The sequence below is a fragment of the Mus caroli genome, unplaced genomic scaffold, assembly GCF_978045245.1.
Source record: "Mus caroli unplaced genomic scaffold, Mus_caroli_1 scaffold_14, whole genome shotgun sequence".
Lineage (NCBI taxonomy): Eukaryota > Metazoa > Chordata > Mammalia > Rodentia > Muridae > Mus > Mus caroli.
This window is the reverse complement of record NW_028227269.1, coordinates 1876245-1887712: the sequence shown is the minus strand read 5'-3', so window position 1 is coordinate 1887712 and position 11468 is coordinate 1876245. Positions and strand designations below refer to the sequence as shown.

The window sequence follows — 11468 nt, the reverse complement described above, 5'->3', positions numbered from 1 at the left end:
AGTGTGATTGGGGCTTATGATTTAAAATTCCCAAATAATAATAAAAATATTATGAAAAGAAAAATAAACTTGAAAAATAATTTTATAAATATCAAAAGATCTGAGGGCTGGTGAGATGGCTCAGTGGTTAAGAGTGCCGACTGGCCGGGCGTGGTGGCGCACGCCTTTAATCCCAGCACTCGGGAGGCAGAGGCAGGTGGATTTCTGAGTTCGAGGCCAGCCTGGTCTACAAAGTGAGTTCCAGGACAGCCAGGGCTACACAGAGAAACCTTGTCTCGAAAAACCAAAAAAAAAAAAAAAAGAGTGCCGACTGCTCTTCCAAAGGTCCTGAGTTCAAATCCCAGCAACCACATGGTAACAAATCCCCACAACCATCCGCAACAAAATCTGATGTCCTCTTCTGGGGCGTCTGAAGACAGCTACAGTGTACTTACAGATAATAAATCAATAAATAAATATTTAAAAAACGAAAAAGATCTGAGATTTTTTTTCTCAGAATAGAATGTATTAGGGATTCAAAACCCTGAATCTATCTTTTTGCCTGGCAGTGTCAAAACTGCAAAGTGTTTAAGATATGCGTTTACTTTATCAAAGCTAGAAACTTAGACCAAGCGAGTATCTTGAAAGACTGTGGTGCTGGATCTAGGAGATAAAATCATTTTAAAAGCTCCACCACTTCCCCAGGCCCTGAAGTCTAAGGTCACCTCTCTGGGTGCCAGAGCCTCTGTGTAGACTCACTATGTAACTGGGGCACACATCATAATGATTTGCCCTTTAACCCAGTCCCAACTAGTCTGTGTGCCTAGAGACCCATCAGATGTCCTGTTTGGCCCATTTAAAGTACACTGTAGAGGGACCTGAAGAACAATGTTGTCACTTAAATGGTCATTATCCTTATGGATCATGGCAATCTAATCTGGCCAAAGCAGAGTTAAAATTTTATTTCCTAGGCTCTCTCTTGGACAAAGAACCAGAACATTGCCTCCCTAAAAGCAATGCCTGAAGGTGCTTTAAAGGGTGCCCTGAGGAAGGGTCACTGAGGAAGGGTGCTCTGAGGAAGGGTGCTCTGAGGAAGGGTGCTCTGAGGAAGGGTGCTCTGAGGAAGGGTGCTCTGAGGAAGGGTCACTGAGGAAGGGTCACTGAGGAAGGGTCACTGAGGAAGGGTGCACTGACCAGCCCGCCTGGGGCTGCTGACAGGGAAAGAGAGATGCTTCCTTTTCAGTGTCTACGGCAGAACCCTAAATTATGAAGACAGGCTCTTTTTCTCTTATTGTTCTGATCATCATGTGGCAGGTAGTCAACAGAACCCCCTATCTCAGAAAGGTTTCTCAGTAGCCATTCTGCCTTATTAAGACATAGACTCAGAAGCAGTGAGGGAGGTGAAGTCAGAAGTCTCTATAGTTTTGGGAAGGTCTTTATAATGATGAACAATATCAGATGCCTGAAGATAAGACAGTGAGTGTCCATCTTAGTACTGATTAGTGGCTCATTTTTTGGGTAGTCTTTCCATTGCCTTGCTTCCCCACAGGTCCCACATGTCTGCTGAGAATGAGAAGGCTGTCACACATGCACTGTGGCCTATATTTTAATAAAGGGGCACTGAATCAGGAACTCTACATCTTTGACAGAAAGCACTTAGCAAGTTTTCCCTCCAAGTGTTACTTACGTTAGGCCTTTAAGGAGGCATGAGACTGGTATGGCCCTAGCTACAGAGTGGTTCCCGGAAGCAGTGAGATGACTCATGGGTTTACTTGCCACCAAGCCTTATGGCCTGCATTCCACTCCCATCACCCAGAGGAGAGGTGACTCCCATGGCTGCCCTCTGACTTCAATGTGCATGGGGTTCACACATATGAGTGGCTAGGGCCTATATTCTTGGCATATCTGGCAAGATGTGTGGGGACTCAGAGATAAGACTCCCAGTAGACTTGCCCTGTGAAAAACCATAAATGCACTCAGGTGTCATGTCTGTGACCAATGCTTAAAGAAAAGGGACAAGCTGGTCAGGTCCTTCCAGTCAGAGAGGATGCACTTCCGAAATAAGAAAACTTGTTCCCTTAGCTCAGTCTTTGTTTTAATCTTCCATGCAGTGTTTTCAACCACAGAATATTTTTTCTTAAGGATCTATACTTTTCTTCTAAAACAACCAAGTAGTCTTCACTAGTTATCTGCGGTCTTAGTTTCCCCTTTTCCTTAGATACTCTCCTGAAAGAAAACACAGCATGTTAATGATTTAGGAGTCGTGAACTACCATTGCAGTACAGTTTGTTCATTCCCAATGCACAGGGTTAGGTGACTACGACGTGCTGGCGCCATGCTCTGTAGTGGCATTACAAGGGAGAGTTAAAACACAGGCCTGTGTCTACTAAGAGAGAGATATAAGCACTCAGCTCTATTTGAGAGTTACTGGGATATTTCATCAGCTCTAGAGAATGATTGGTTCTCTATGCCGAGAATCAGAGTGCACATAGCTATCATAGGGAGCTGGATGGGGAAGGGCTGAAGGAACAGTAGAACCTGTTGCCTGGTCTTTATGACTAGGTTATACCTACATTTAAAACCGGTCAATAGCACTTCATTAAAAATTAAATAAGAAACGTTTGAAAGCTGTGTTTCATTCATCAAAAATTCTTCCTGTGTAGATGTCCAAACCAGAGCCTAATTTCTTACATGTGAATTTGGTTAAGATCTCAGCAACTTTCCCATCAAGGATCTAGGACATTTACTGGCCTAGAAATTGAGTCATAGGAACTTTAAGGAAAAATTATAGTTCTTTAATAATTTCATACCAATTTTTAAAAACTGAGGTCCTAGAATTAGCGGTTAACATTTACCAATACATTTGAGCCACCAAAGTTGTTTAAGAAATAAGCCTGGCTGACTTGTATAAAGTAGTATAGTATTATTTGCCTATTCACCTCTTAAAGCTGTCATTAAGTCATGCTGTTAGAATCTTCCATAATAAAAACAATTTTGAGATAGGGCCTCACCATGTAACTCTGGCTGGCTTGAAACTAGCTATGTAGACCAGTCTGGCCTTGAACTCACTGAGATTTGCCCACCTCTCTTTCTGAGTGCTGGGCGTATGGGTGTATGCCAGTGCGCCCAGAGAATACAAATGAAATTAACCACCATAAGTTTATTTCTCGAATATTCTATAATAATCACATAATTTTTGATAGAAACAAAATAGTTAGTGGGCTAAGGCAGGAGGATGGCAGGCTTGAGCCCAGACTGGGTTACATAGTGAAACCCTATCCCAGAAAAAGAGGGAGGGAGGGAGGGAGGGGGGAAGAGAGAGAGAGAGAGGGTGGGAGGGGAAAGGGATGAGGGAAGCACAGTTTAGTGAAAATGAGCAGCTGGCGTGCAGCCGGCCCTCCCCTCAGGATCCCAGCACTACTACTACTTCTTCTTCCTCCTCTTCCTCCACCCCCCTCCTCCTCCTTCTTCTTTTTTCCGAGACAGGGTTTCTCTGCATAGCCCTGGATGTCCTGGAACTCACTCTGTAGACCAGGCTGGCCTCGAACTCAGAAATCCGCCTGCCTCTGCCTCCCAAGTACTGGGATTACGGCATGAGCCACCACTGCCCAGCAATCACAGTACTTCTAACTTCTAACATACCTGGTACTTTCCCACAACAGTGGGCTCTAACAGGCAGTGCGAGTTGTATTATTCTTTGGAGTCTTTTGTAGCCATGGATTTAAAAGGAGAAAAAAGGTCACAGAATCTTCATTATAACAAAGTCAGTGACCTTTCTGGTCTTCATTATGGAATTAGCCTGGAGTCTGAGCTCATAGGCTTATTGGCAGTCTGATGGCCTGCCTTCCTTCTTTCATTTCATGGATGCTTCAATGAGATACATTAGCTCAAATTATACATCTCTGTTCTGGTTTCTGCTCCTACTCTGCTGAAACCAGGCCTCCATTTCAGGTACTTAACTTCCCACATATTCAGGTGAGGTTAGCTCTCTAGATATTTTAGGTAGAAGTCATCCACTTCTCTGTTTATCAAACATGTATTAATTTCCTACTCAAAATCAGGTACTGAGTTAGGCATCAGATGGGAGGATGATTAAGAAGGCATATTGCCCCCTGGGTTCATAATCCAGATTAACAAAGAGCTCTAATGGGAATAACAATGGCAGTGTGAGTAAAATTACAGCGCAGTGGAAGGCCAGATCTGACTTGATGTTCTGTGAAGTGCTAACCAGATGTTAGGAGCATGGACAGAATAGGGATGTATATCTGGCAGGTATGATGACATCTAAGGGGCACAGGAGGCAGAGGGTATGTTTTACCCAACTTTGGTCTGAGATGGTGCAGGGCACATGATTGGACACAATAGTTATTTTCTACAAGAATAAGTGAATGAATGAATGAGTGGATAGCTACTTTTCTTGCTAGAAGACCCTCCTACTTCAAATGACTGTTACCATTTAATTTACACAAATTTAACCCAGGGAAGGGACCCCAACAAGACTGCTGCTTCTCTGCTGGCAGGGTCCTCTTCCTACAGAGTGGGTCCCTAGCACTTTTAACCTGCTTCCTCTCTGCTCCCCTGCCATCTCTCCCAACAGCTTACTGATGTGGGGGAGGAGGGGAGTAAACTAGATGACACAGTCAGGCTCCTCAGAGGAAATAAGGGAGACTTCATCATGATACCACGATGCCATGGAATGAAGCAGCCGCACTGCAAAGGGCTAGATCAAAGCTGGCTTACTGAGGCAGAGACAAGACGGAGTCCCAGTAGTGCTCCCATCCGCGGCACCTGCATTTCCCATGGCCCCCCGTGGTCAGTACTTTCTGTGGTTATGCACCACCTTTGGATCCCTCAGGAAATTCTTCCCTTCTCCTCAGGCTAGTCTGAGTAGGGTCTCAAACCTTAATGGGAGGCAAACTTACCCAGCTTCTCTGTGGCTTCCACGCAGACGCTAGGATACATGCCTGCAGTGTAAGTTGCCACCACAAGATACATGTTGGTCTTCACCACCACCACACCAGTGTTCTCCTAGATAAAGGAGAAAACAGAGCACTCTGCCTGTGGTCTTAACCACAGGACCAGCAGTTACCGCCAGTCACTTAAAAACAAAACAACAACAACAAAAAAAAACAAAAACAAAAACCCTACTTCTTGACTTCTTCATATTCATGTATTTTTGTTTTAATCTCTCATTCCTTTTTTTTTTTTAGCATTTTAGTACTGTTTTCTAAAAAGGTTTCATGTTTTTGTATTGATATTATGCATATCGTGAAGGAAAGTTCCTGGAAAGAAACTGTGTCGTACACTGACAGATTAGAACTCCTGTCCATGCGGAGGTTGGAGTGTTGCAGTCCAGAGCCCAGTAACTACACATTCTGGGCTGACTTAGTCCCCTGACAACCATCCTTTGCCCACCTCTGTGTCTGACATAACATTCTTGGGCCTAACAGGGGCACAAACCTTTGTTGTGTGTCTAAACACTCCCACATGGCCCTGGCTTTATGGTGTGTATCTCTGCATCTGTCTGTCTGTCTTCCTTCCCTCACCTAGTCAGGCTTTCGGGACCCATGCTAAGTGGCCTGTGGACCATGGAGAAGCAGTCGACAGATTCCAGAATAAATATTGACAACATCCAGCAGGTGTGCCTGGGAATGCTTTGTCTTTACTGAATTTCAGTGCAGGACATCAGGCCCAGAGCTCTGCACATGGTAGGCAAGTCCTCTAGCCCTGAGGTCTATCCCCAGCCCGTCTGTGAGTATTTTCAGATATGCCTTCCTGGCATTAGGCTGCTATCTGAATGACTCAAGGCTGTACTGATCTTATTCCATTTTACAGAGAGCATCAGGAGGGGGTGAAAAATATTAAGTAAAATTATTAGGTTTTTTTTTTAGCCCATCTGTCTTCAAACCTTCGATACTTACATTCTTAGCATAGAGAGAATGGTCATCGGCCCGGACACATTTGTAATCCTTTTCCTTGAAATACAACCCTTCCCTTCGGGTTAATAATGGGTTTTTGGCAAATCCATTCAGAAGTGTTCGAACATCACTTGGCATTACCTGCAGAGGTTAAAATAGGCCAGGTCAGAAGAACAAGGCGCTGGACATCACCCCCCCCCCACACACACACACCGAGGACTGGGACTGGGTTCACTTTGTTTGTTTGGTGTTTGTTTTGTTGTTGTTTTTTTTTAAGATTATTTCTTTTTCTTTTTTTTTTTTTAAAGATTTATTTATTGATTATATGTAAGTACACTGTAGCTGTCTTCAGACACTCCAGAAGAGGGAGTCAGATCTCGTTACGAATGGTTGTGAGCCACCATGTGGTTGCTGGGATTTGAACTCCAGACCTTTGGAAGAGCAGTCAGGTGCTCTTACCTACTGAGCCATCTCACCAGCCCTATTGTTTTGTTTTTGAGACAGGGTTTCTCTGTGTAGCCCTGGCTGTCCTGGAACTCACTCTGTAGACCAGGCTTGGTACATGGTATTTGAACCTGTTGCTAGTTGTGGTGTGGCTTAGCTTTTAGCACAGACCTTTAATTCACCTGGCTGGCAGAGCAATTCAGAGGCTGAGGGAAAAGCAGATTGAATCAGTCAGCTTGGAGAGGAGTTTGAACCAGAACATCTGAGTTCAGCCAGTGAAAGCTAAGAAAGAACAAAAGGGACCTATTCAGCAGGAAGTCTCAGAGGCTGAAAACATTCTAGGCCTAGATTAGATTATGCAGAAGCTAGAAACTTCCAGGACTAGGCCTAGGTGAGCCGACTGAGGCAGTAAGCTTCCCAGACATCAATTAAAACAGGGGAATAAGTTACTTTCCCACAGGCTGACCTTGAACTCACAGGAGATCCACCTGCCTCTGCCTCCTGAGGGCTGGGATTAAAGGTGTTTGCTGCCACGCCTGGCCTGGTTTTCACTTTGTGACATGCAATCATCACACAAACTTGCATAAGATTGCATCAACAAATAGCCAACCTATCCTTTTGTGCATTCTCTATGGCTGCTCTTCCATGACAACTACAGAATCACTGATGATTACAGCTGTGTGGTCCAGAATCCTAAGATACTGCCACTGGCTTCTATCAGAACAGTCCTTTTCACTTAAAAGTCACAACTTCAGGAAGAGACTGTCAGAAAAGGATTCCAGTAGCACAGAAAACAAGAACCGACAAGTGGGGTTGCACAAAACTGAAGTTATGTACAGCAGAGGGAACAATCACTGAGCAAAGTGGTGGAATATGAAACACAGAATAACCACCAACCACATACAGGACAGGTATTGACACACCAAAGGTTTATAAAGAACTTCAAGACTCAGAACACGAAAACCCCAAATCAACCAACCAATCAACCGAATAAGTGATTCTTGAAAGAGATACAAAAGGACTAAATACTTGAAAAAAAAAAAAGATTTAGCTATTAGAGAAATGCAAGTTAAAAACTGCTTTGAGCCTGGCAGTGGTGCCATATGTCTTCAATTTCAGCATTTAGGAGGCAGAGGCAGGCAGATCTTTGTGAGTTCGAGGCCAGCCTGGTCTATAAAGTGAGTTCCAGGACAGCTAGGAATACACAGAGAAACCATCTCTCAATATTGCCTCCTCCTCGCCCCCCCCAAAAACCCTAATCCAAAATGAGAAGTGCTCTGAGGGGCTGGAAAGATGGCTCAGGACTTAAGAGCACTTGCACTCTTCCAAAGGACAGGAGTTCAGTGCACACTGTCCATGTCAGGTGGTGCATAACTGCCTACAACTCCAGCTCCAGAGGACTGGAAGCCCTTTTCTAGCCTCCAAGAGTACTGTACTCAGATGTACATATATACACACATGAACATAAATGAAAATAATAGTTCTGGAGAGATGGCTCGGTGGTTAAGAATACTTGTTGCTCACAGGGAGGGTCTAGATTTAGTTCCCAGCACCTCTATGGTGGCTTACAGTTCTAGGGGATACAAGTCTTCTGAATTCTGAAGGCACCAGGCATGCATGTGACACACACACACACACACACACACACACACACACTGAAAACATTGATATGAAAAGTAAAAATGACCAAAAAAACCCTGCTTTGAGAATCTGTCATATACCAGTCAGAATAAGTATCAAGAGAACGAAAACAAATGGGGGCAGGGATGTAGCTCAGTAGGTAGAGTATTTGCTTAGCACGCTGACGCTCTGGGGTTAGTCCTCAGCACTGCAGAAACCAGGCTTGGTGCTCCATGGACACAGTCCTAGCACTTGGGAGGTAGAGGCAGGAGGTTCAAGGTTATCTTTGGATACCTAGTAAGTTGCAGGCTAGCCTCAGCTACATGAACCTTCTTTAAAAATAGAAAATAAAGAAGAACACAAATGACAACAAGAGCTGGCAAGGACATGAGGAAAGAGAGAAGGAACTCAATCCACTGACGCTGTGGGTGTAAACTTGTGCAGCCACCGTGGAAATCAGCATAGACGTTCCCAAAGCTGCACCCAGAACTACCACATGACCTAGCGGTAGGTAGCACTCTTCCGTACATATCACTGAAGGACTTTGAATCAACGAGATCAACCTGTCAGCAGAGATGGGCACGTGTAGGGGTTTGTTGTTGTGGTTTTTCACAGTTGCCAGGAAATGGAACCCACCATGCCTGTCACTATGGATAAAGACATTTACTACACATACACAGTACAATTTTATCTAGCCATAGAGAAATTGAAATGGCTGGAAACAGTGGCACATGCCTTTAATCCTAGCACTTGGGAAGGAGAGGCAGGCAGATCTCCGTGAGTTTGAGGCCAGTCTGGCCTACATAATGATACCCTGTCTCAGGGGAAAAAAGAAAAAAAAGAAAATCATGACATTTGTAGAAAAAAAATCATTGTGTTAAGGATTAACAAACCAGACTCAGATGGACAATTACCACAGAGCCGCCCCTACACATTTTATGTTATAAATGAAACCTAGATTGAAAATGATGTGGATGAGGCTGGGGAGATGACTCAGCATGTAAGACCACTTGCTGCTCTCGCAGAGAACCCAGGCTCAGTTCCCAACGCCCATCCACATTGTAGGTGCCAACCGTCCAGTTCTGGAGACCTGAAGCCCTCTCACCCTCTGTAGGCATACACATGGTGCATGAACATACATGCAGACAAAACACACCCATACACATCAAACACAGCTTTACAGTTATGTATGTGTGTGTGTGTGACAAACTTATAAGAGAGGAGGAGGATCTCTTAAGGAATGTGGGAAACAGGATAATGGAATACACATGATAAGAAAACAGAAGAATTAAGGGAGGAAGAGAACCAGCCGGAGCTGGAGAGGGTGGATAGAAGGCCCTTGGGGATGAATCAAATCAAGGTATAGTGTCATATAGGATCAGGCTGTGCTTTGCTCTAAGTTACTCTATATTTTGTAAAACAGTGGTTTTTCAGTGTGTCTTGCCCTGAGAGACTCCATTTTGAAGATGGAGGATGACTTCACACCTGGATGGACACAGGAACAGTAGGTCTATCGAGAACCACCCACTCAACCCAGACTGAAAAAATGACTTATTTCTGGGAGTAGAGAGAATGCTGAAATAGCAGAGGCATATGGACATATTAAAATCGTATCAGAAAAAACAGGCCCAAGAAACTACCATATACAACAGAGCAAAGAATGGGTGTATCTTCCTTACCTGGCTCCCTAAAGAAGCAAACACCTAGCACTGAGATGGTATTGGTTCCTACTGACCTGGACTTGCCCCATCTATCAGTCTACCAATCTGTCTGGACCCATCTTGGTTCCTTTATTCCTGGAGTTGGTTTCAACTCTGCGGCTTCAGTTTCAAACTTGAGATCTGAAGGAGCCTTAAGTCATCACTACAGCTTCTCCAGACTCTTTCCAGAAGCTCTGGTACTGTTAATTTATCAACAAATATCAAATATCTAGTGATATTTCTACCAACTGCCCTGCTTTTCAGGACTTCTGAAAATTCTTGATCTCTGCTGTGGCCTCAACACTTTATTGCCAATCTGTAACACTGTGTATGTGTTTGTGTGATCCATGAGTTGATATTAGTAATTAAGATAGCAGAATAAGAATCTGTGCTTACCAGTGAGGTTACCAAAGAAAGCAGGCATATGTCTGAAATTGTTGCCACAGAAACTATTGTACTTTGTGAATTTATCATTACTCAATAAATTCTAACATTGTTGAAACATGTTCGGATGTTACATAGCTTACAACACATACATGAAGATGACATATAAAATCCAACACTCTATATGCTAACCTAAAAAATATTTTTAAGAAGCTTTCACCCTCTTACACTAAATCCTGGTGATGTCACACACAGGGTCTTTTCCTGGAGTTTGATGAGGGCTGCGCTGTCCACGTGTTTCGTCCCCAGTAGGGTATCTAACAGTAAGTTCTGCAAGTGACTCATGCTTCCTCAGCTCTGAACCAGAAACTGCAGTTGAAGAGTCCAAGAGGGAGAATACAAGTGCTTCTGACGCTCCAGTTTATTATCAGTGTGTGTCCTTTAAAACGGTGGACGAGTGAAAATAGTGGTCCATCATCCAGTGTTCACCAGTACTCAGAGGGAAAGAAAAACTATTATAGAAAAATCAGAATTCACAGAGTGGCTTATGAAGATGAATTTGGAAAAAAAAAATCAGTGCCTCAATATTTTTATCTATTTAATGATTTACCTGAGATTTAAAAACAAAGGTCCTTGTCTATTATTTTGGGTACTCTAACGGCAGGAAGGTCACAAGTTCAAGGCCAAAGAGACCTTGTCTTAGAAAAAAAATGATCTGCGAATAAGTCCTTCATTCAATTCTCAGCTCCGCAAAAATGAACAAATAAATAAATAAAAGTAAAATAAAGTAAAAACAAAAAAAAGCAACCAGTTATCCACAAAATCTCAAAACCACTCAAGGTGCACCACCGATTTAAAAAAGATACTCCTTTCATTCCTCCTCCTTGGCCAGCATCAACGCTGTAGACAAGACAGGAACCTGATCTCTAAGACCACCTTGGAGGCTCTTTAGAGCTACATTTCCTGCTCATGTGCTGCCATCTTGGACGGCCCTCATAGGGTCAACCGCCACAAACACTCTTTCGCCGCAGGTACCTAGTAAGGCGAACGACTCTCTCCCGCCGCTGCCTTCGGAGAACTAATTGATGGGAGGCCGGTAGCCTAACTGAATCCTGAGTCCTGGAGTCCAGGAACTAAACACAGAGTAGGGGCTACAAGAGGAGACCAGGCTCCGCTAGGGGCGGGCGTAGCACGGATCTGAAAAGCTGATTGGCTGCGATAGCTGCTTGTTAGCGCGAGACAGTCCCCCGCCTCCTTTTCGACTCGCCTCGCGCCCAGGCCAGAGGGCTGCCCTCCTCCGTGTGCTCGGCGAGGTGCGCGCGCGTTCTCGTCTTCCCCGCTGGCCGAGGGGCGCATAGGGGTGGCGCCGCGTCCCGGGAGACAGAGGTCGGAACGCCCGCGCGTTCCGAATCCAAGGTCTCGG

General features: G+C 44.3%; 1 protein-coding gene across 1 annotated transcript; it reads right to left on the bottom strand.

Moving 5' to 3' along the window:
* Positions 1-1569: 1569 nt before the first annotated feature.
* On the bottom strand, positions 1570-11338 carry Pfn4 (profilin family member 4). Its single transcript, XM_029484891.2, has 5 exons — positions 10656-11338; positions 10274-10557; positions 5901-6038; positions 4902-5007; positions 1570-2205 (listed from the first exon to the last, which is right to left on the bottom strand). The coding sequence occupies exons 2-5, from the start codon at positions 10388-10390 to the stop codon at positions 2177-2179; spliced, it is 390 nt and encodes a 129-aa protein (XP_029340751.1). The 5' UTR covers positions 10391-10557; positions 10656-11338; the 3' UTR covers positions 1570-2176.
* Between the last annotated feature and the right edge of the window lie 130 nt (positions 11339-11468).